The sequence below is a fragment of the Rhodnius prolixus genome, unplaced genomic scaffold (genome assembly GCF_049639745.1).
Source record: "Rhodnius prolixus isolate KJV_2025 unplaced genomic scaffold, Rpr scaffold_7, whole genome shotgun sequence".
Lineage (NCBI taxonomy): Eukaryota > Metazoa > Arthropoda > Insecta > Hemiptera > Reduviidae > Rhodnius > Rhodnius prolixus.
This window is the reverse complement of record NW_027411582.1, coordinates 29,212-53,029: the sequence shown is the minus strand read 5'-3', so window position 1 is coordinate 53,029 and position 23,818 is coordinate 29,212. Positions and strand designations below refer to the sequence as shown.

The 23,818-nt window shown below is 35.6% G+C and overlaps 2 protein-coding genes across 5 annotated transcripts; one reads left to right on the top strand and one right to left on the bottom strand.

The window, feature by feature from the left end:
* The first annotated feature begins 679 nt into the window (after nt 1–679).
* On the top strand, nt 680–23,818 carry LOC141446608 (uncharacterized). The gene is made up of 2 exons (XM_074113153.1): nt 680–5,293; nt 22,563–23,818. The coding sequence occupies exon 1, from the start codon at nt 821–823 to the stop codon at nt 2,852–2,854; it is 2,034 nt and encodes a 677-aa protein (XP_073969254.1). The 5' UTR covers nt 680–820; the 3' UTR covers nt 2,855–5,293; nt 22,563–23,818.
* Nucleotides 16,141–18,370, bottom strand: LOC141446609 (uncharacterized). Of its 4 annotated transcripts, none has more exons than XM_074113158.1 (6): nt 17,849–18,370; nt 17,607–17,765; nt 17,493–17,523; nt 17,075–17,321; nt 16,468–16,941; nt 16,141–16,379 (listed from the first exon to the last, which is right to left on the bottom strand). In XM_074113158.1, exons 4-5 carry the CDS (start codon nt 17,297–17,299, stop codon nt 16,810–16,812), a joined length of 357 nt encoding a protein of 118 aa, XP_073969259.1. In that variant the 5' UTR covers nt 17,300–17,321; nt 17,493–17,523; nt 17,607–17,765; nt 17,849–18,370; the 3' UTR covers nt 16,141–16,379; nt 16,468–16,809. The 4 variants fall into 4 exon arrangements, with proteins under 4 accessions (XP_073969259.1, XP_073969257.1, XP_073969258.1 ...); XM_074113156.1 differs by having other exon boundaries at nt 17,449–17,523; nt 17,849–18,369; XM_074113157.1 differs by having other exon boundaries at nt 17,449–17,523; nt 17,607–17,746; nt 17,849–18,369.

The window sequence follows — 23,818 nt, the reverse complement described above, 5'->3', positions numbered from 1 at the left end:
TCATAGCGACGAGACTTTTAAAGTGCAAATCTGTACAAAATTTCGATTCGAATGACACTTTATTCATGAAAATCGGTTCACGTTTCGATAATTTGAAACGATTACCATACTTCCCCCTAATAAGGGTAAGAGCAGAACGTCGTTTAAATGTTACGTAGGAGTGCCCTAAACCTTTCATCCTGCCAAATTTTATTAAAATCGGGTTAACATTTTCAGAGTTATTAGTAATAATAATTTTGAGAAGGGGCCTCACATATATGGGGCTAACTCCTCCCCCATTTGATGTACAGCGTCGAGACCCCCAAAAGGCACATCTACATAAAATTCCGAAACGAATGACACCTTATTCATGAAAATCGGTTCACGCGTTTAGGCGCTACGTTGTTTACAAAAAAGGTAACAACAAGAAGAACAACAACAAGAACAAGACCAATTTTTGAAAATGCCGTTTTTGCTCATTTTCAGTAACTTTTTTCTCTTAATATATTAAATCTGGGTCTTGACAAAAAAATTACAGTTATAAAGGAGGACTTGCCCTATAATTTAAAGAAAATTTGGGAATTTTATCTTTTATAGAAAAAGAGAAAAAAATTGTCAAAGTTGGGTGCTTTTCAACGTTACACTTTTTCGTGCAGTTTTTGATGATCAACCCTTATACAACTGTCCTACCGGACAGTTTTAATATAGCGGCGTGAAAAAGAAACCCTTTGTGTAACGGCTTGTTGGACAGAGCGCCTCTTCTTCTGGTGAAAGGTTATAATTGCCGCTTAGTTGGGGATCCCAAGCCTAGAGAATAAGTGGTTTCCAGTGTTCTTACGACATGGCCGCGCGGGAACTTGAGGATCTTCGGACAGCCAATCGCGACTTAATGGCTTTTAAAATCCGTCAAACGGAAGAAAAGGAAGCTTTGGAAAGGGAATTGGCCCAGTGGAGACAGCTAACGGGCGCTGGGGGTTCCGGTGGTATCGCCTCTCGCCCACGGAAAGACCTATCTTTACAAAACATGTTGCAGCCGTGGGGTGGTGGAGCTAACGAGGTATCCGCTAAAGAGTTCATACAGAACCTCGAGCTTCTGGCCGAGAGTGGCCGATGGGAAGATTCAGACAAGAAGGTTGTTGGCCGCCTGAAGCTGACAGGATTGGCCGCTGCCTGTATGGCAGCTCATCCTGAACTATTAGAACCAACCGCTACCTTCGAACAGTTCAAGGATGTTCTGGTGGAAAGGTTTCGGGATGCCAGGAGCCCAGAACAATACCTGCTCGAGCTAAATGCTCTGCAGCAGGGGTCCGGGGAATCGGTCCTAGAATTTGCAGATAGGTGCCGCCAAGTGGGTGAGAAATGCACACCTACCTTAGCGGGAGCGGAGTTAATTGGGGCTAAGTTACAAATTGAACGAGTTGTGCTAGCCGCCTTTATACACGGTCTAAAAGGGGAACCGGGACTTCAGCTACAATATACACCACCACTAACCTGGGAAGAGGCGACTCGTAGGGCAGTTTTAGTCGAGCAGGCAATAAAAAAATCAGATTTTAGGTGTCGAGAGGTGTTTGCTGTTTCCGAGGTAACGGCGTCGCCAAGGCAAGAGTATCGAAAAACTTTCTCAGAAAAAAGGTGCTTTCGGTGTGACCAACCAGGGCATTTTGCTCGAGAATGTAGGGTCCAGACCGGAAAAACACGATCAGAGGGCCGGGGAATCGGGAACGCGCAATACTGTTACGTATGTGGAAATCCCACTCACATTTCTCGTAACTGTCCAAGACGAATGAAGGGACCCAGGATAGGGAATACTGAGGAGACCCCAAAAGAAACGGAAGCCACTAGTAGCGCCACCAGTGAGCTCCCTTCTCGACTGAGGGCGCAACGTAATGTCTTAATACCTAAGGTTTCGACACCGCGTAAACGAGGGTTATTGTTGAAGCTAGCCTTAGCGGGACAAACACACGAGTTGCTCGTCGACACCGGAGCAGAGGTTTCCATCCTTAGATGCCCTGTAAAGGGGGTACCAATTCGGAAGACCGAGTTAATAGCTAGAGGAGTAACGGGGGCACCACTTCCCGTTGTAGGAGAACAGGACATTGCTTGTATGGTGGGAGAGATCCCGGTAGACCACACTTTTGTGATAGCGGAGATAGATACCCCCAGGGATGGCCTGATGGGATGGGATCTCATGGAGAAGCTGGGAATGACGGTAAATACGAAGACCAAGGCACTTACTATGGAGCCACTATGTGAGGTTCGATATGTGTCCGATGAACGTCCCAGAAAGAAGCCTACAACTCCAAAGAACGCTGGGTATGAGAACGTCACGGGTGATCGGAATTTTCCTCAGGATGGCAATGGCATCGATGCTGCTGGGCGCGCCATTGGAGGAGTGACCAAACATGAACCCTTAAGCTATGAAATCGTGCAAAAAGAACAACAGAGGGACCCTGGGTGCCTACGGATGATTAACTCTAGGGCACAAGAAATATATACTTCCCCCGAGGGGCTCTGGTACCTGAAGCGGGAGGGAGAGAAGAAAAGACTGCTAATTCCGGAAACGCTACGAGGAACTGTGCTCGGCTTGGAGCATGATGTCCCTTGGGCTGGCCATTTGGGGAGACGTCGCACCATTTCCAGAATCAGGGGTCTCTACTACTGGCCTCAGCTAGTACGTGATGTGATAAAGTATGTAAAGAGTTGTCAGATGTGCGCTGAACGCAAGACGCCCTTACAATTGACGGTGCCTTTGGGGCAGCCCTATGAAGCGAAACGAACCAAATACCACGACCAAGGAAAAAAAAGAAAGGGCTTTTTGTGTGGGAGATTCGGTTTATCTACATGTTCCGGCGGCACCAAGCGGACATGCACGTAAGTTCCACCGCCCTTGGAGAGGCCCATTCCGGGTAGTGAAATGTATCCCTCCCGTGAACTATGTCATTGAGCGGGAGGGGGGAGAAGCAGTTACAGTCCACATCAATCGTTTAAAACCAGCCTTCGAGAGAGACACCTTGCCGAAACCACTTCCCGATACTAAGACATCAGGCCCACGGAGTGGACGCTGTCTGACGAGACAAAGGACACCACGCGGAGCAAGGGACATGCCTTCTGGATGGAACCTCCCTAATTGGGCTGCAGATGATAGTGAGGGGGAGGAAGATACAGTAATTCAGTTACGGTATGAGCGCGATGGGGCGGAAATGGCGCAGGGAATATCGCCTGGCTCTACCGGGGAAGCTAGTTCCGGATCTCCGGGGGCGCTAGATAGTTCAATCGGGATGGAGACAAGGCGCGAAGAACTGAATGCAAGTCGAAGTTGGCTTCCGTTACCTCAGCGGGAGGGCGGAATGCGGAGAAGTAAGTCGACGTCAAGGGGCAGCCAAGATAATGGCCGCGAAGAAGGGAAAAATTCCGATAGTTGGCCGGAGGGAGAATGGGAGATCGCTGTCGAGAACCAAGGGAAGCTCGGGGGCTCACCAGGGAGTGCTGCTAGGGATTCGGGAGATTCGGTATCGTTTGAAGAACCAGAGGATCCTAAAGATAGAACGTGGGCTCCCAAATCGCCAGTTAGAGTGAAGGAAGGGAAGCACCCGATGGACCTACGGACCAGGGTACCAAAATCTGGGTCCACTTAAACTTCGGGGATCCTGATAAGGGGACGGGGAACAAAGCTGGAAACGGAAAGGCTAAGAGGGTTCATTAGAGATCTGGTAGGCATGAACACCGCGCATGCTGTCATGGAATCGTAGGGAGCTAGGAAATTCATTAATACCGTCAAAGGAGCCCTGCCTCGGGATTTAGAATTGGTGGCCGGGACAAGCCCCGCAGAGCTGTATGTCTACTATCAACTGGCCGAAGCCCACGCAGTATCTACTAGTGAAGTTATCCGTGTCGTTGTCGATCTGCCATTATCTTCGCAGGGGAGAAGGTTCGAGCTTTTCCATGTGAGAGCTCTACCAGCCAAGGACCGAGCTTCTGGTCTAATCATGAAACTGGAGCCTGATGCAAACTACTACCTAGTCAGCAAGGACAAAGAGTACTATGCGGAGCTGGAGGAGGAGCACCTGAAGGGGTGCCGACAAGGAGCCCTTTGGGTTTGCGCGATAACCTTTCCCCTCTACTCGAGGCACCAAACCTCTTGCCTGAGTGCGTTGCAGAGAGGGGAGACGCCTACCAAGGAGGCGGGTTGTAGACAGGTGGTGCTTACGTCGCAGCCCAGGCCCACTTGGTATTGGAATGCAGCAAAGGATTCTTGGATATTCAGCCTTCAGGAGCCCACAAAAATCATCTCGCAGTGCCGGACCACTTCAGGAGTTGCCGTCACCGAGGAGGTTCTTCATGGAGTGGGCTACATTAAAGCGGGAAAGGGATGCACCTTACAGACACCACAATATCGTCTGCTCCCAAATATTCGAGGCTCTACCAACGCCGCACTGGGGCAACGTGTCACAGTACACTTGCCGTCGCTACCCATGCTGAAGGAAGAGGGACCCTTAGCGGTGTCCATGGATCAAGTTCACGGAGCGCTGGAGCACCTTGAGGAAACGGGAGCTGCCACGAATGGACGCAGTGGGGCGGTGGAGGTGGACCTAGACACCCTGCAAGCTACCCTAACAAGGATGAAAGAGTCCCGCGAAAGACGAACACACTGGTCAGTGGGAACAGGGACGAGTGGCCTAGTGATACTACTACTACTAGGTGGTTGCTGCGGTTGGAGGGTGTGGCGGAAGAGAACAACCCAGCGCCTTGCTCTTGCCAGCCCGGAGGTCCAGCGTTTGTCATCCCAGGAGTTGGCCTACATCAGAAGCAGAGGTCAACCGAGGGCCCAGCCAACCCCGGGCCCAGCAGCCGAAGTAGAGTGAAGTGTAGTGTAGGAAAGTCAGGATAAAGTGGCATACTCTGTGAGTATAGCCACTTTTTCAAAGGAAGGTGTGATGTAGGGGACGGAATTGTGGTTGTGGTGAATTGTAATTATATTTTCTTTTAGAATTCAATTGCTATACATAGAGAATGTAGCACGGGGCCGATAAGGTAATCTTAGAATGCATAGTCAGGAATGCATAGAATAGGAGCATTGTGCGCGCTGCCGACGGAATGGTGGGGGCCTAGAGAGTGGTGTGTGTGTGTGTGTGTGTGTGTGTGTAGGGTGTGTCAATGTGAGTCTGTGGGAGTGATAGTATGAGAGAAAGGAAGGAAAGAAGAACAGAACAGTGAGTGTGACCGAACTGAGTGGCGGGTGCTGAGTGCGAAAAACCCTGACAACATCAGAGAAGATTTTGGCGAGGAATGGTCAAGCTGCATGTGCTGGCGGCGGGTAAGCCAAATTTGTCTTGAGATGTTTGGGGTCGCCACTCTCTGGTCCCGGTAGGCAGGGCGACGGGCGGTAAGGGGGAACTCCTGTCGTAGTGATTGTTTTTATAATTCTTAGTTAAGGGTTTTTAATTCCTTTGTTCATTTTTGTCACCTTTTTAGTTCATTTACATATTTACAATTTACGCGTATTATTAGTTAAGTTACATATATACAATTTACGGTAATTAGTTAATTATTAGTCAAGGATTTTTATGTAAGATAATAAAGTTTTAAAGTGTCAACCAGGTGTTCTTTTTTCTAATTGAAACCCCTTAAAATCGAGGAGGCTAGTATCATTACAATAGTTTGATTATTATAGATATCTCCTTAACAAAAACTTACAGTTTAAAATGTTAAGTATAAGGGTTGATTAAACGCCAAAAGGTACACAAATCAGCAAGTACCCAACATTTCATTCAAGCTTAGTTGATATAATTTAAGTAATTTTGCTGCATTAACTTTTCCTTCACATTTTTTAGAATTTATTAGATGTCACAGACCCTTATGCTGGCCAGTTCGTTCATAATATTATTTGGTTATAATTATGATAAAATGTATATTATATCTTCGTTTTTAAATAGGTACTTTATTTTAACTCTATTCCAAATTATTCTTCTGATTTATCTTTAATATGCCCTTTATTCTGAAGTTGTCACATCTTATACATGCATGTTAAAGTAGAAAAAGACAAAGTTAGAGTCGGCTACTGTTTAAATTTGAATCACGGAGGATTTAAAACAATATTTCAGACTTGAATTCGTCTTACCGAAATATTCGTGAGCACAAATAACACACAGTTAATAACAAGTAGATTATTCAACAACAATTATTCATTTCTCAATTGTAATTTAATTTTACTTACAGTAAAATACTGGAATAATTAGCTGTCCTAAAAGTATGCAATACTTATTTATTTTATTATTACATAACATATATATAACATTGTGAGAAGAACAGCTACATTGAGAGTGTGATTGAAGAAAACTATATTATTTTCTATAATGCCAGATAATTATTACCTATTATTATAAACGTTTGACTACTACATAAAGTAACAATTACTTTAATCGAAGAATGAACTTAAACAGACGATTTTATTAAAAATAAAATAATCGAAATCATTGATGTATGTTGGTGTAAGCATTTTTTTAAAAAAGTTTTTAAATTTGTAGCCACGTAATTTTTTTTATTTTTTATAACGTTTTCTTTTTAACCTGTAATTAATAGTTTGATTATTATAGATTAATAGATATTACAGTCAATCTACAGTGCTACTTGAACAAATTTTTTGTAGATGAAAATGGCCAGCATAAGGGTCTGTGACATCTAATAAATTCTAAAAAATGTGAAGGAAAAGTTAATGCAGCAAAATTACTTAAATTATATCAACTAAGCTTGAATGAAATGTTGGGTACTTGCTGATTTGTGTACCTTTTGGCGTTTAATCAACCCTTATACTTAACATTTTAAACTGTAAGTTTTTGTTAAGGAGATTTTTGTACCTTTTGGATAGATTTTCCTTTTTGTCTATTTTGCAAAGTTACATATCTGCTTTACAGATTTTTTTAAAATTTGGAATAAGCAATTCTATTATTATAACCTGATAAGGTGTTAAGTTGGAACCATAACTACCATTGGAGAGATCTTTTTAAAGAATGATTATAGTTGCCATCCTCAATAACAATTTTTTTGAGAAAACGTTTTGAATAAAATAGGAAGGTATTTGTACGTAAAAAGCAAATTTAAACTGCGATTTCAGACCTTCCTTTTAAGAGGAGTAAGAAAAATAAACGGGCGATTACAGTACTTCTCCCTAAAAGGCAAAGAGGCAAAGATTTTGAATCGAACGACAATTCATTAATGTAAATAGGTTCACCCATTGATAATTTTAACGATTTCAGTACTTCCTCTTAGTAGGTGTAAGAGCATGATGGCACTTCACAGTCATGTAGAGGAGCTTTAATCACTTCTTCGTGCTAAATTTTATCAAAATCGGACAAAGCGTTATAGAAATATTGGTAATAATAGTTTTAGAAACGGCCTTACTTGGGTGGGGCAAACTCCCCTCCATATGAGGCATAGCGACGAGACTTTTAAAGTGCAAATCTGTACAAAATTTCGATTCGAATGACACTTCATTCATGAAAATCTGTTCACTTGTCGATAATTTGAAACGATTGCTATACTTCCCCTTAACTAGCGCAAGAGCAGATCGCCGCTTTAATGTTACGTAGGGGAGCCCTAACTCTATCATCCTACCAAATTTTATCAAAATCGGGCTAAGATTTACAGAGTAATTAGTAATAATAATTTTGAAGGGGGCCTTACATAAAGGGGGCTAACTCCTCTCTAATTCGGTGTACAGCGTCGAGACCCCCAAAAGGCACATCTACATAAAATTCCGAATCGAATGTCACCTCATTCATGAAAATCGGTTCTCGCGTTTAGGCGCTACGTAGTTTACAAAAAAGGTAACAACAACAACAACAACAACAACAACAACAACAACAACAACAACAACAACAACAACAACAAGAAGAAGAACAACAACAATTTCTGAAAATGCCGTTTTTGCTCATTTTCGGCAACTTTTTTCTCGAAATCTATTAGGTCTGGGGGTTGCAAAAAAATTACAGTTATAAAGGAGGGTTTGCCCTATATTTTAAAGAAAATTTGGGAATTTTATCTTTTATAGAAAAAGAGAAAAAAATTGTCAAAGTTGGGTGTTTTTTAACGTTACGCTTTTTCGTGCACTTTTTGACGATCAATCCTTATACAACTGTCCTACCGGACAGTTTTAAAACATTGTGAGAAGAACAGCTACATTGAGTGTGATTGAAGAAAACTATATTATTTGCGATAAAGCCAGATAATTATTACCTATTATTATAAACGTTTGACTACTACATAAAGTAACAATTACTTTAATCGAAGAATAAACTTAAACAGACGATTTTTATTAAAAATAAAATATTCGAAATCATTGATGTATGTTGGTGTAAGCATTTTTTAAAAAAGTTTTTAAATTTTGCAGCTTCGTAATTTTTTTTATTTTTTATAACGTTTTCTTTTTAACCTGTAATTAATAGTTTGATTATTATAGATTAATAGATATTACAGTCAATCTACAGTGCTACTTGAACAAATTTTTTGTAGATGAAAATGGCCAGCATAAGGGTCTGTGACATCTAATAAATTCTAAAAAATGTGAAGGAAAAGTTAATGCAGCAAAATTACTTAAATTATATGAACTAAGCTTGAATGAAATGTTGGGTACTTGCTGATTTGTGTACCTTTTGGCGTTTAATCAACCCTTATACTTAACTTTTTAAACTGTAAGTTTTTGTTAAGGAGATTTTTGTACCTTTTGGATAGATTTTCATTTTTGTCTATTTTGCTAAGTTACATATCTGCTTTACTGTTTTTTTTTAAATTTGGAATAAGCAATTCTATCATTATAACCTGATAAGGTGTTAAGTAGGAACCGTAACTACCACTGGAGAGATCTTTTTAAAGAATGATTATAGTTGCGGTCCCCAAACCATCCTCAATAACAATTTTTTTGAGAAAGCCTTTTTATATAAAATAGGAAGGTATTTGTACGTAAAAAGCAAATTTAAACTGCGATTTCAGACCTTCCTTTTAAGAGGAGTAAGAAAAATAAACGGGCGATTACAGTACTTCTCCCTAAAAGGCAAAGAGGCAAAGATTTTGAATCGAACGACAATTCATTAATGTAAATAGGTTCACCCATTGATAATTTTAACGATTTCAGTACTTCCTCTTAGTAGGTGTAAGAGCATGATGGCACTTCACAGCCATGTAGAGGAGCTTTAATCACTTCTTCGTGCTAAATTTTATCAAAATCGGACAAAGCGTTATAGAAATATTGGTAATAATAGTTTTAGAAACGGCCTTACTTGGGTAGGGCAAACTCCCCTCCATATGAGGCGTAGCGACGAGACTTTTAAAGTGCAAATCTGTACAAAATTTCGATTCGAATGACACTTCATTCATGAAAATCAGTTCACTTGTCGATAATTTGAAACGATTGCTATACTTCCCCTTAACTAGTGTAAGAGCAGATCGCCGCTTTAATGTTACGTAGGGGAGCCCTAACTCTATCATCCTACCAAATTTTATCAAAATCGGGCTAAGATTTACAGAGTAATTATAATTAGTAATAATAATTTTGAAGGGGGCCTTACATAAAGGGGGCTAACTCCTCTCTAATTCGGTGTACAGCGTCGAGACCCTCAAAAGGCACATCTACATAAAATTCCGAATCGAATGTCACCTCATTCATGAAAATCGGTTCTCGCGTTTAGGCGCTACGTAGTTTACAAAAAAGGTAACAACAACAACAAGAAGAAGAAGAAGAAGAACAACAACAATTTCTGAAAATGCCGTTTTTGCTCATTTTCGGCAACTTTTTCCTCGAAATCTATTAGGTCTGGGGGGTTGCAAAAAAATTACAGTTATAAAGGAGGGTTTGCCCTATATTTTAAAGAAAATTTGGGAATTTTATCTTTTATAGAAAAAGAGAAAAAAATTGTCAAAGTTGGGTGTTTTTTAACGTTACGCTTTTTCGTGCACTTTTTGACGATCAATCCTTATACAACTGTCCTACCGGACAGTTTTAATAATAATACGCCTTCATTTACATATTTTACACAAAAATAAATATCCATCGCCATAAGAAATCATCGCCATAATATATATCCATTAAATAAGAAAAAAATAAATAAAATGAAACTTCACTGATATAAATCATTGTTCATTGAACCATTCTGCTATAAATATGCAGAAAACGAGATATATGTGTTTAATTTTATTTCCGTTCTATAAAGTAAAAAGTATAACTTCAAATATCTCGAAAACTACTCGATAGATTTTTACTAAATACGTATATGTGATTTATCATAATTATAACAAAAAAATATTATAAATGAAGTGGCCAGCATAAGGGTCTGTGACATCTAATAAATTCTAAAAAATAACTTATTAATGAAAATTAATGCAGTAGAATTACTCAACTATTAATGAAATGTTGGGTACTCGCTGATTTGTGTACCTTCAAAATTATTATTACTAATTACTCTGTATTACTCTGTAAATCTTGGCCCGATTTTGATAAAATTTGGTAGGATGGTAGGGTTAGGGCTCCCCTACGTAACATTAAAGCGGCGATCAGCTCTTACACTTGTTAAGAGGAAGTATAACAATCGTTTCAAATTATGGACACGTGAACCGATTTTCATTAATGAAGTGTCATTCGAATCGAAATTTTGTACAGATTTGACGCTGTGCCTCATAAGGAGGGGAGTTTGCCCCACCCAAGTAAGGCCCTTTCTAAAACTATTACTACCAATATTTCTATAACGCTTAGTCCGATTTTGATAAAATTCAGCTCAAATAAGTGGTTTAAGCTCCTCTACGTGGCTGTGAAGTGCTATCATGCTCTTGCATCTACTAAGAGGAATTACTGCAATCGTTTAAATTATCAATGAGTGAACCAATTTAAATCAATGAATTGTCGTTCGATTAAAAAATCTTTGCCTCTTTGCTTTTTAGGGAGAAGTACTGCAATCATAGTTTATTTTTCTTCCTCCTCTTAATTAATAGGAAGTACTGAAATGGCAGTTTAATTTTGCTATTTACGTACAAATACCTTCCTATTTTATTCAAAACTTTTTCTCAAAAAAAATTTGTTATTGAGGATGGTTTGGGCACCGCAACTATAATCATTCTTTAAAAAAAATCTCTCCAGTGGTAGTTGCGGTTCCGACTTAACCCCTTATCAGGTTATAATGATAAAATTGCTTATTCCAAATTTTAAAAAAATCTGTAAAGCAGATATGTAACTTTGCAAAATAGACAAAAAGAAAAATCTATCCAAAAGGTACAAAAATCTCCTTAACAAAAACTTACAGTTTAAAATGTTAAGTATAAGGGTTGATTGAACGCCAAAAGGTACACAAATCAGCGAGTACCCAATATTTCATTATTACTACATTAATAGTTGAGTAATTCTACTGTATTAATTTTCATTAATAAGTTATTTTTTAGAATTTATTAGATGTCACAGACCCTTATGCTGGCCACTTCATTTATAATATTTTTTTGTTATAATTATGATATGATAAACGTATTTAGTAAAAATCTATCGAGTAGTTTTCGAGATATTTGAAGTTATAGTTTTTACTTTATAGAACGGAAATAAAATTAAACACATATATCTCGTTTTCTGCTCAATAGATTTTTACTAAATACGTATATGTGATTTATCATAATTATAACAAAAAAATATTATAAATGAAGTGGCCAGCATAAGGGTCTGTGACATCTAATAAATTCTAAAAAATAACTTATTAATGAAAATTAATGCAGTAGAATTACTTAACTATTAATGAAGTTCTAATGAAATGTTGGGTACTCGCTGATTTGTGTACCTTTTGGCGTTCAATCAACCCTTATACTTGCAGTTTTTGTTAAGGAGATCTTAATCCAAATTCAATTATCCTAACCTAATTATCCTAGTCCAAGTAACCTAATCCTGAGTCGGCCGAATATCCTAAGTCACTTAGCATAGTCCTAAGTCATTAATGCTCATGTAATTACCCAAAGTCATTAATAAAAATTGCACTAATCCTAAGTCATTACTAATTGATGCAATTATCCTAATCTAGACTTTGTTATTATTATTATTACCAATATTTCTATAATGCTTAGTCCGATTTTGATAAAATTTAGCAGGAAGAAGTGATTAAAGCTCCTCTACGTGGCCGTGAAGTGCCATCATGCTCTTACGCCTACTAAGAGGAAGTACTGCACTCGTTAAAATTATGAATGAGTGAACCGATTTAAATCAATGAATTGTCGTTCGATTCAAAAATCTTTGCCTCTTTGCCTTTTAGGGAGAACTACTTCAATCGCAGTTTATTTTTCTTACTCCTCTTAAAAGGAAGTACTGAAATGGCAGTTTAATTTTGCTATTTACGCACAAATACCTTCCTATTTTATTAAAAACGCTTTCTCAAAAAAATTGTTATTGAGGATGGCAACTATAATCATTCTTTAAAAAGATCTCTCCAATGGTAGTTATGGTTCCGACTTAACACCTTATCAGATTATAATGATAGAATGGCCAATTCCAAATTTTAAAAAAAATCTGTAAAGCAGATATGTAACTTTGGAAAATACTCAAAAAGAAAAATCTATCCAAAAGGTACAAAAATCTCCTTAACAAAAACTTACAGTCTAAAATGTTAAGTATAAGGGTTGATTAAACGCCAAAAGGTACACAAATCAGCGAGTACCCATCATTTCATTTATACTTCGTTGATATTATTTAAGTAATTTTACTGCATTAACTTTTCCTTCACATTTTTAGAATTTATTAGATGTCACAGACCCTTATGCTGGCCACTACATTTATAATATTTTTTTGTTATAATTATGATAAATCACTTTTATAACATATGTAATATATTTAAATGTTTTGACTGTAATAACTGTTTATTTTGAAAATTCGGGAAATATTGTGGGGTATGTAGACATTAGTTGTACAATGTACATACACTGGGCCAAAAAAGTCTGTGAACACTAACCTAAATTTTATTACTTTTATTATTATCTTATTAGAAACTTCTTTTATTTTCAAATGAAATATACTATTCGATAGAGAGAAACCAGAATTTTTCATTTTATATTCAATCTTTTATTTTTGTTCAACAGGAATATCACAATTAAATGTTTAACAAAACAACACCCCAAACGAATGCAAAAAAAGTCTGTGAACAGCTGTATAAATATGTAAAAACATTAAGATAACAAACAGAAAAACGATTGAATAAAGTTTCAAAGTTCTCTATTGTATTGTAGAAACCACTACAGTCAGTTTTGTGAATAAATAATCTAATTAGTACATATTTAACCACTAATATGGAAGTTCCCAGACCAATTCGAGAACTTATTGTGACGTTGCGAAATGAAAGAAAAAGTATTCGAGAAATAGGGAAGATAGTTCAAAAAAACCCTTCAACGGTGCATAATATAATTAAAAAGTACGGAAATGTGATTAGTAGGCCACGCAGTGGACGGCCACCAAAACTTAATTCCTTTCATAAACTGCAAATTCTGAAGTCTGTTCGAGAAGAACCCAGGACAAGCGCTAAAAAATCAGTCAAGAATTATCAAGTGGTTATGTGTAAGCGTAACACCTCAGACAATTAGAAATAAATTACATGAATACGATTATTGCGGTCGAGTCCCGAGGAAAAAACCTTTAATCAATAAAATAAATAGTAAGCGCCGATTGGATTTCGCGAAAGAATATGTTTCTAAGCTTTCTAGTTTCTGGGAAACCGTAATCTTTTCAGATGAGTCGAAATTCAATGTATGTGGGTCTGATTGACGACAAAAAGTGTGGCGAAAAAGAAATGAAGCTATGAAAATGAAAAATATGAAGCCTACTTTTAAGCATGGGGGAGGCAACATTCTGGTGTGGGGTGCATGAGTGCTAAAGGAGTGGGCAAGTTAGATCTAATTAATGGTATGATGGACCAATATGTGTATGTGGATATATTAAGACGCAATTTAAAAGAAAATTCAAAAAAATTAGGGTTGGAGGGAACGTTTGTCTTCCAACAAGACAATGACCCGAAACATACCGCACTAAAAACTCGGGAATGGCTTTTAAATAATACACTCTGGCGCCTAAACACCCCTCCACAATTGCCAGACCTTAACCCAATAGAACATTTGTGGGATGAAATCAGCCGTATCAGCTAGTACCCAACATTTCATTCATGCTTAGTTGATATAATTTAAGTAATTTTGCTGCATTAACTTTTCCTTCACATTTTTTAGAATTTATTAGATGTCACAGACCCTTATGCTGGCCATTTTCATCTACAAAATATTTGTTCAAGTAGCACTGTAGATTGACTTTAATATCTATTAATCTATAATAATCAAACTATTAATTACAGGTAAAAAAGAAAACGTTATAAAAAATAAAAAAAATTACGAGGCTGCAAAATTTAAAAACTTTTTTAAAAAAATGCTTACACCAACATACATCAATGATTTCGATTATTTTATTTTTAATAAAAATCGTCTGTTTAAGTTTAATCTTCGATTAAAGTAATTGTTATTTTATGTAGGAGTCAAACGTTTATAATAATAGGTAATAATTATCTGGCTTTATCGCAAATAATATAGTTTTCTTCAATCACACTCTCAATGTAGCTGTTCTTCTCACAATGTTATATATATGTTATGTAATATAAAATAATTGCATACTTTTAGGACAGCTAATTATTCCAGTATTTTACTATAAGTAAAATTAAATTACAATTGAGAAATGAATAATTGTTGTTGAATAATCTACTTGTTATTAACTGTGTGTTATTTGTGCTCACGAATATTTCGGTAAGACGAATTCAAGTCTAAAATATTGTTTTAAATCCTCCGTGATTCAAATTTAAACAGTAGCCGACTCTAACTTTGTCTTTTTCTACTTTAACATGCATGTACATATATGTGACTACTCTGAATAAAGGGCATATTAAAGATAAATCCGAAGAATAATTTGGATTAGAGTTAAAATAAAGTACCTATTTAAAAACGAAGATATAATATACATTCTATCATAATTATAACCAAATAATATTATGAACGAACTGGCCAGCATAAGGGTCTGTGACATCTAATAAATTCTAAAAAATGTGAAGGAAAAGTTAATGCAGCAAAATTACTTAAATTATATGAACTAAGCATGAATGAAATGTTGGGTACTAGCTGATTTGTGTACCTTTTGGCGTTTAATCAACTCTTATACTTAACATTTTAAACTGTAAGTTTTTGTTAAGAAGTAATTAATTAGTGTAATCAATTTATCATTATTTGATGCATAAATTTGTGCATCGAATTATATAAATGCTTGATTGTAAGCATTTTCTTTCATGATGCTATTTATTTTTGTTTTAAATTCTGTTAATATATCAGTAGATGAAGAAAGTATAGCGCACCGTATTGGACAGCCCGGAGCACAAAGTTTTTCTTGGAACTCTTTAAGGAGCGCAAAAGCAAATTCCGAGATCCAAAAATTAAAAAAAGGGCTTTGTGGACGGATATTATGCAAGAAATGCATAAAATCGGTTATACGGAAGTAAACGAGGATATTCTTGACCGAAAGTTACGAAATTTAAAGAAAACTTACCGTTCTATTAAAGATAATAATAATAAAAGTTCAACAGGAAGAAAGAGAATAACATGGGAATATTATGACATTTTTGAAGAACTCTTTTCTAACGATCGGACCATAAACTACGGTTCGACAATATCCTCGTTAGTTCCAGCCACAGATAAGCCATCTGCAATAGTGCCAGCACCTAGCAGCATTCTAACAAACTTTTGCAGATGCACACCTTCTCCATCTACTCCATCTCTACAGTCGAGTGCAAGATTTTCGCTATGGCCCAATCTGATTGATGCTGATTCATTTATAGAATCAAATACTGATGTTAATAATTCTAATATTACCTGAGAAAATGAATGTTTAAACGATAGACCGAGATCAGCAGATTCGGTATATTCTGCTTCATTTAAAAAAAAAGAAGAAAAAAAGAGATACAAAGGAGAGCTACAATTTAAGAAAAAAATTAGTTGCAGTTAAAGAGGAACGCATAAAAGCGATAGAACAGTTGAGAAAAAGTGTCTAAGAAAATAATTCGATTCAAAGAGAAAGAAATGAAGTTTTAAAAAAATTTATTGAAAAAATGTAACATTAAGATATTGTAATTATAAAATTGTTTTTATAATACACGTAACTTTTTTGTAGTGATCATCGCTCCGTCAAAGTAGCGATGAAAATATTTTTTTTTCGGTATTTGGTTCGGTTCGGCATTTGTGCTGAAGAAGTGGATTCTGGTCGATCGTTAACTGTCGAAAAAGTGGACTTTTTTTGAATACACGTGCATTGTGCATTCTTCCCGGCATACCAATAAATACATCAATAAAACGTGCGGAATGATCACAAACTCCTGCAAAACAATGTTTTTTATCACTATAAAGTAATAATGATGTTTAATTTTACTTTTAACTTAAAAAATATTAAATGTTTTCCTTTACCTTGTAATATAATCGAATGATATTGTTTTCTGTTATAAAAATCAATAGCATTTCTAACTGGTTGCTCGGGATATGGCATCCATCAATGGCACCAATAACGTTACTTATGCCATAAGAACGTTCTTCAAATACCTAAATTATTAAATGATAAAATTCCTAATTAACAATATGTTTGCATGGTCATGAAAATAAAATATATATTAAACATATAAAATATAAATTCTTGACATAGCTTGTTGTTCGGCATTTGGCCATTATATGTATTGTGGCATTAATTCTGCTAAAGCATTAACGATGCTTTTAAAAATACCATGTCCAGAGCTTGTCGGTATACCGAACCGATCACCAACTGCGAGAAATGACTGGCTTACTCAGCAACCAAATTGTAAATAATATCCTCTTTGAAAGAGTAATATTATAATTTGGTTGTATATCAGCTTTTACAAAATGATTTCCAATTACATTTATCAATGTCTGAAATACATACATTATATAAATTATGAATGTATTTAACATTTTATTATAATTTTACTTACAAAAATATGTATACTAATATGTACGTATTAAGCATATACAATTGAGAGATAATTTAAACCCATGGACATACCTCAAAAGTAATTGGAGACATTCTAAAATGTTCTTTAAATTGTAAATCCGTGTAGGACGGAATAGTGACTTGATAATATTCTGCATTCCGCGATTTTTCAGGCCCACGTTTTCTACCATGCAACATTTCAATTTCTGGCAGCGGTATAATAAGATGGACAATATTTCTAATAATATTTACGTCCAGTCCATCATCAATCATGAATTGATAAATTATATTATTCATTTTTTATAATAATTGATTTTCACTAAACAATTCGAAAAAAGATTTCGTCAATTTCAAAGGACAATTTAATGCGATAATTTTTCAAGGTAAAGGCAAACATTTAATATTTTTTAAGTTAAGGGTAAAATTAAACATATTAATATACGTACATTTTATCATAATTATAACAAAAAAATATTATGAATGAACTTGCCAGCATAAGGGTGTGTAACATGTAATAAATTCTAAAAAATATGAAGGAAAAGTTAGTGCAGTAAAATGACTTAAATGATATGAATAAATTATTAAAGAAATGATGGGTACTTACTGATTTGTATTCTTTTTGGCGTTTAATCAACCCTTACACCTAACTTTTTAAACTGTATTTTTGTTAAGGAGACTATTGATATATTTATTAGTATAATTATAACATAGAAATATTATGAATGAACTGGCCAGCATAAGGGTCTGTAACATGTAATAAATTCTAAAAAATATGAAGGAAAAGTTAGTGCAGTAAAATGACTTAAATGATATGAATAAAGTATTAAAGAAATAATGGGTACTTACAGATTTGTATTCTTTTTGGCGCTTAATCAACCCTTACACCTAACTTTTTAAACTGTATTTTTGTTAAGGAGATTATTGATATATTTATTAGCATGCCGGTACCCGGGAAGAATGCACGATGCGCGTGAGGTTATGTTTAGGTTGTATTAAGTAGCAGAGCGTTCAGAGAAATAAAGCGCTCCCTTTGGTAGCGATCTGGTAGCGCTCTTGTCCGCTGAATGCGACCATTGTTGCGGTATATTGAAGAGAGGTAGCGCGTTTAGACTTGTAAAATTGTATCATATGGGAAGTAAATAGATTAAAGGGAAGAGGAGATAGATAGAAATAAGTTTTGATTTAGAGTTTGTATTAGATAAATTAAAGGATTATTTGAAAGAATTGGGAAGAGTATTAATATTAATGAAATGATTTGAGAGGAGTTTGGGTGTTGGCCAGTAGTGATGGGCTATTTGAGCGGACTCGTTGCAGTGGTACGAGTTGATTCAAATGCCTATTTAAAAAAAAAGTGATTCCGCCCCGCTGCAAAAAATTGAGGTAAATTAAAATGAAAATGAGGCAAGAAGGATTAAACATAAGAAGAAATGTGACGGAATTTAGTAAAATATATGATTAAAAGTTAGGTTTGCCATTTAATAAGAAAAGTATATTTGTTGAAGACACATTAAGTACTATCCCTAATTTGCAATTGCTGTGATAAATATAAAATGAAGAAGGTAAGAGAAAAATAGGCTACTGAAATATAAATTAAAGCAATGCAGTTTTGTGATTATCTAGCTTGACTGGAGTTAACTTGCTTCAATTGAAGAGGATTGAAGATAGAGAAAGGGAAGTATTGGATAGAAATTGTAACTGTTGATAAAATAACGAGGTAACGAGGACTGACTCCTCCTGCATACTAGATCATTCTGTGTTTATATTTTATTTGAAATTGTTGGTATTTTATAAGAGTAATGGAGAAAAAGAAAGAAATTTGAAAAATTAAAATGATGTTAAGAAAGCGTTATAATGTTTTTTGTATTGAAATGAAAGGAATATTTAAGTAAAAAATATTTCCAATCGATGAATGTTTGTGAAATAGATGAAGTGTGGGAGGGATGGTGAAAAGAAGTGTAATAGGGGGGGGGGTCAATTAATATAAAACAAAGTGTTCGACCATTCCAATTTTAATTTAGTTGAAGAAGGATCAGGGGTGGGGGACACCACCAACACTTGAAATACCCTTAGAAAAAATATAATTAATGTTTATTCAACAATTAAGGAATAAATGACAACGTTTACAATGCACTTAACAAAAGGAATAAAGTCTATATTACAATTAAAGAATAAATGACAACTTACAATGCACTTAACAAAATGAATAAATTCTATATTTAATTCTTTCTTAATTACTAGACACGGTATTGGGGATAATTATTCAAGGAACAATTAATATAACGAGAGTTCTGACTCTTTTAGCGCTAATACCAGGCACGGTATTGGAAAGGATAGTTTTGACAATGTATTAAATGTACAGGGCTGTGCACAGGGAATTCTCTAGTTACAAATACCATACAGGTATCCTGACATAAATTATTATTGGAATCATCAGAACCCCATACGGGGGTGGCAAGTAATTTTCTCTTAATAATGAATGTACAAGACTTACATACATGTCAGATACAGAAGGTACAATAAATGATAACAATATGGCCATTAAAGTCCAATTCTTAACAGACAATCTCTCCTCATTAGCACTGGTACATGTTCCTCCGGCGAAAGGACGCCATCAATTTGGCGGACCGACGCACAGCACTCAAAGTCAGTCTGCAGTTCCATCTCTGTTGAGGTGCCCAAGGGCAACTGAACTTCCTTGCACTGGCCACCATCACCACTATGTCCAAACTACCAATGCTGCCAACGGACAATTGACGCTCAAAGAAAATTCTGGTCAAGGGGGGCCGCAACTCCTTGCGAGGATCCAACAGTACATGTAACTTGGTGGTCCTGACAAGGACCAGTTACAAAAATACATCGGCCCACGAATCGCTTATGGCGCTCCCCAGCGGGGAAACCACACAGTTGAGTGGCCCTGAAAAAGGGCGATCTCGATGTTGGGTATGGCCGCTCCGAGAATAGCTTGAAGACAGCGCGAGCCCACAGAATAAGTGAAGTGAGAGGCCCTGAAAAGGGCCGTAAGCTAATACCAGTCAACCGGCTTTGGGAGCCCCGGCAGTGTGGCCAGCACCCCGATAAACCCCGGTACCAATTGGCCTGGTCCTCGCTCGTATCTCACTCTGTGGTAGCGCTGGTGATTCTGCTTGCCTCTGTAGCTGGTGTACTAATGCGGCTCTGAATACTGCACTTTCTTCTTTCTTCAATATATATGCAATAAGTGATGGATATTTTTTTTCTGGTCCGGTACAGAGATCCAGGTGGTTTTTAAAGTAAGGCCCAGTCAGCAACCTTCAAGCTAGTGTAGCCATTGTTGATGTTTCCATGTTTAAAAATTTTCTTTGACTGATGCAGACACGGCCGATTCTGCCCTTTATATAGCAAAGCTGACCGTGCCGTGCGCTGGCGACGCGACTGTTTCGCTATCTCTGAACCGTCCAAAGAACCAAACTGCCATTCCAGAGTGTCGAGAAAGACTTTTAAAATGGGCTATTTGCCTCTTTTTCTATTTTTTTTTTATTTATTAAAAAAAACATAAATACATATAAAAATACATTGCTTATATTTACAAAAATTATGTAGCTGTTCAATTATATAGCAAAGTAAAGTTGGGGTTCCAACAGTGATTAATTGGTTAATGTTTTCGTTAGGGACTGCAGTTAAGAGATGATGGACATATTTGTACATAAATGGTATTTGAAAGGAAAGTTGTTTAAGGCAAGTGTGAAGTATTGTGTGATTATGATGTCCGTTAATATTGGGCTGAGACAAGTTGCGATGGCTACGCGGAAATTTTGTTTGTAGAAATGTTGTTTGTAGGAAAAATAGCCTCGGTGACAAGAATGTTTGAAAAGTTGTAGAAAGTTGTGAAGCGGTATCTGTGTATGGTGTTGCATTTTTTGGGAATTATGTTGAGTACTAATTGTGTACTCTTTAACAAAAACTTACAGTTTAAAATGTTAAGCATAAGGGTTGATTGAACGCCAAAAGGTACACAAATCAGCAAGTACCCAACATTTCATTAACACTTCATTGATATTATAATAGTAATTTTACTGCATTAATTTTCATTAATATTTTTTAGAATTTATTAGATGTCACAGACGCTTATGCTGTCCATTTTCATCTACAAAATATTTGTTCCAAGTAGCACTGTAGATTGATTGTAATATCTATTTATCTATAATAATCAAACTAATAATAACAGGTTAAAAAGAAAAACGTGATAAAAAATAAAAAAAATTATTAGGCTAAAAAATTCAAAAACTTTATTCAAAAAATGCTTACACCAATATACATCAATGATTTTGTTTATTTTATTTATTTATTTTTATTTTTATTTTTAAATAAAAATCGTAGGTTTAAGTTCATTCTTCGATTAAACTAATTGTTACTTTATGTAGTAGTCAAACGTTGATAATTATAGATAATAATTAATCTGACTTTATCATAAATAATATATTTTTCTTCAATTACATTTTCAATCTAGGTTTTCTTCCCACAATGTTGTACATACGTAATATAAAATAAATAAGTTATTCATTTTTTACTAGCTTGCTGCCTTCATCAAAGACTCGTTATGATGCATTTTTGGATTATTATTCAAGTTTTCTAAAATAAGAGAATTTAATAGTAATTGTTATAATTTGTATCATTTTGCTTCAGTAGAACATTTTTATGAAATGTATTTTCTTAAACTTGTACATCTCATTTTTGAAATTTTCTATTTATTTCATTTTTGCTGTTAGTATGAAGAAGTTTACATGAACGGCTAAGGGAAACCCCACCTCCTGCCCACATAGCTATCATGGTTAAGTAAGCCATTCTTACGCCGGATCATACGAGAATCAAACGTATTTCATTATTGTATTTTATGAATTTTATAGTTTTTAATTGTTCATTTTTGGGTCTATTCATTCTCTTTAACTTAATACCACTCATTGATAATGAATGTAAGTGTTGTTTTCAATGGTAAAAATTATTCAACTATTTCACTTTTTACTTGATTTTGATTTACGGAACTTATTATTATTTATTATTTGTTGCATTATTATTCTTTATTTTAAAAAAAGTATTAATAATTGAAAGAAAAAGTAAAAATGATCAATTATAACTTCACTTGTAAATGTACGGGCATAGGGCCAGGTCATGCTTTCTATCGGATTTTGGTGGTACTGCACTGCTGCAATTGTGAGATGTGTATGGGAGCAATGAATAGATTTTTATTTTAAATTATGGTCAATAATGTACATATTTCTATTACTTCTTTCATTTATTTAAGATGTAGTACTAATGGTAGCTGAACAAGAACAAAATAAGAAAAACCAAAACACAATATTTATTTTATCTTTTACAACACAACATAAACATAACATTGATCGCAAGCAATCGCCATAAGACACATAAGACGCCAACTTGACTTTTTCTAGCGCGCACACCAGCGCTCCACATGGCATTATTATTATTTATTACTACATTTTTAAGTATGATTTTTGAAGAAAGTTTATGAGAATAAATGATTAAGTGAGTATTTGAAGAAATAAATAATGTTGAATTGTTTTAGGAAAGAAGAAGGGTGGTGAAGTGAGAAGGAGCAAGTATAAAGCCCGACCCCAGCCCGGTGAAGAGGCATTTGACTAGTAAGGGAGAATACAAGCGGACCGTACGGGAATCAATGTAGATTTAATTGTAATTTTTGAATAGAAATAAATTTGTGATAATTTTTGTTTTGTTTAATAATTTAGTTAAAGTCGATGGGATTGTTTGATGAATGTTTTTATTATGAAAAAAGTAAATGAATGAATTGAATTTTGATATATGTAGATAGAGTGCGTAAGAAAAGTTTACATATTTATGTTTTATCTCGGTGGGAAAGGATATGTGAAGTGGGTTGTTTGATTAATGTTTGGAATGTTAGGATATGAAAATGGTTGATTATTTAATTTAAGTATTAATGTGCGTTGTGACACATGGAATGGTAGAGGAGTTAGCCCCGTTTATGTAAGGCCCGATGGAAAATGATTACTTAGTGATGAAATTAGTGTGTAAATGTTGGGCCGATTATGATAAAATTTGGTAGGGTTAGGGCTCCCCTACGTAAGATGAGAGCGACGTTGTGCTGTTACAGTTTTTAAGTGGAAGTATAGGAATGGTTTTAAATTTGAATGAATGAAGTGTGATTGGAATGTAAATATTGTGGAGATTTGCACTTTTAAAGTGTGGAGGAGGGGAGTTTGGCCGACCGTTTGTAAAACTATGATTAGGAATATTTGTAAAAGGGTTTTTGTGGGATTTTGATAAAATTTAGCAGGAAGTAGTGATTAAAGGTGCTGTAGGTGGCTGTGAAGTGCGATGATGCTGTTACAGGTACTAAGAGGAAGTAGTGAATGAGTGAAGGGATTTACATGAATGAATTGTGGTTGGATTGAAAATGATTGCCTTTTAGGGAGCAGTAGTGTAATTGGAGTTTATTTTTGTTACTGCTTTTAAAAGGAAGTAGTGAAATGGGAGTTTAATTTTGTGTATCTTTTGGCGTTTAATCAACCCTTATAGTTGAGTTTTGAAAGTGTAAGTTTTTGTTGAGGAGATACATATATTTAGTAAGAATAGTTTGAGATTTTGACTGTAATAAGTGTTTATTTTGAAAATTTGTGAAATATTGTGGGGTATGTAGACACTGTATGTATATTATAGAAATTTGTGAATATAGAAATATAGTTGAGAATTTGTATGAATGTATAAAATTGATTGTACATTGATGAAATATGATGAAGAAAGAATTAAAGTATGATGTGTGTAGTGAGTGGTATGTTTTGTGAG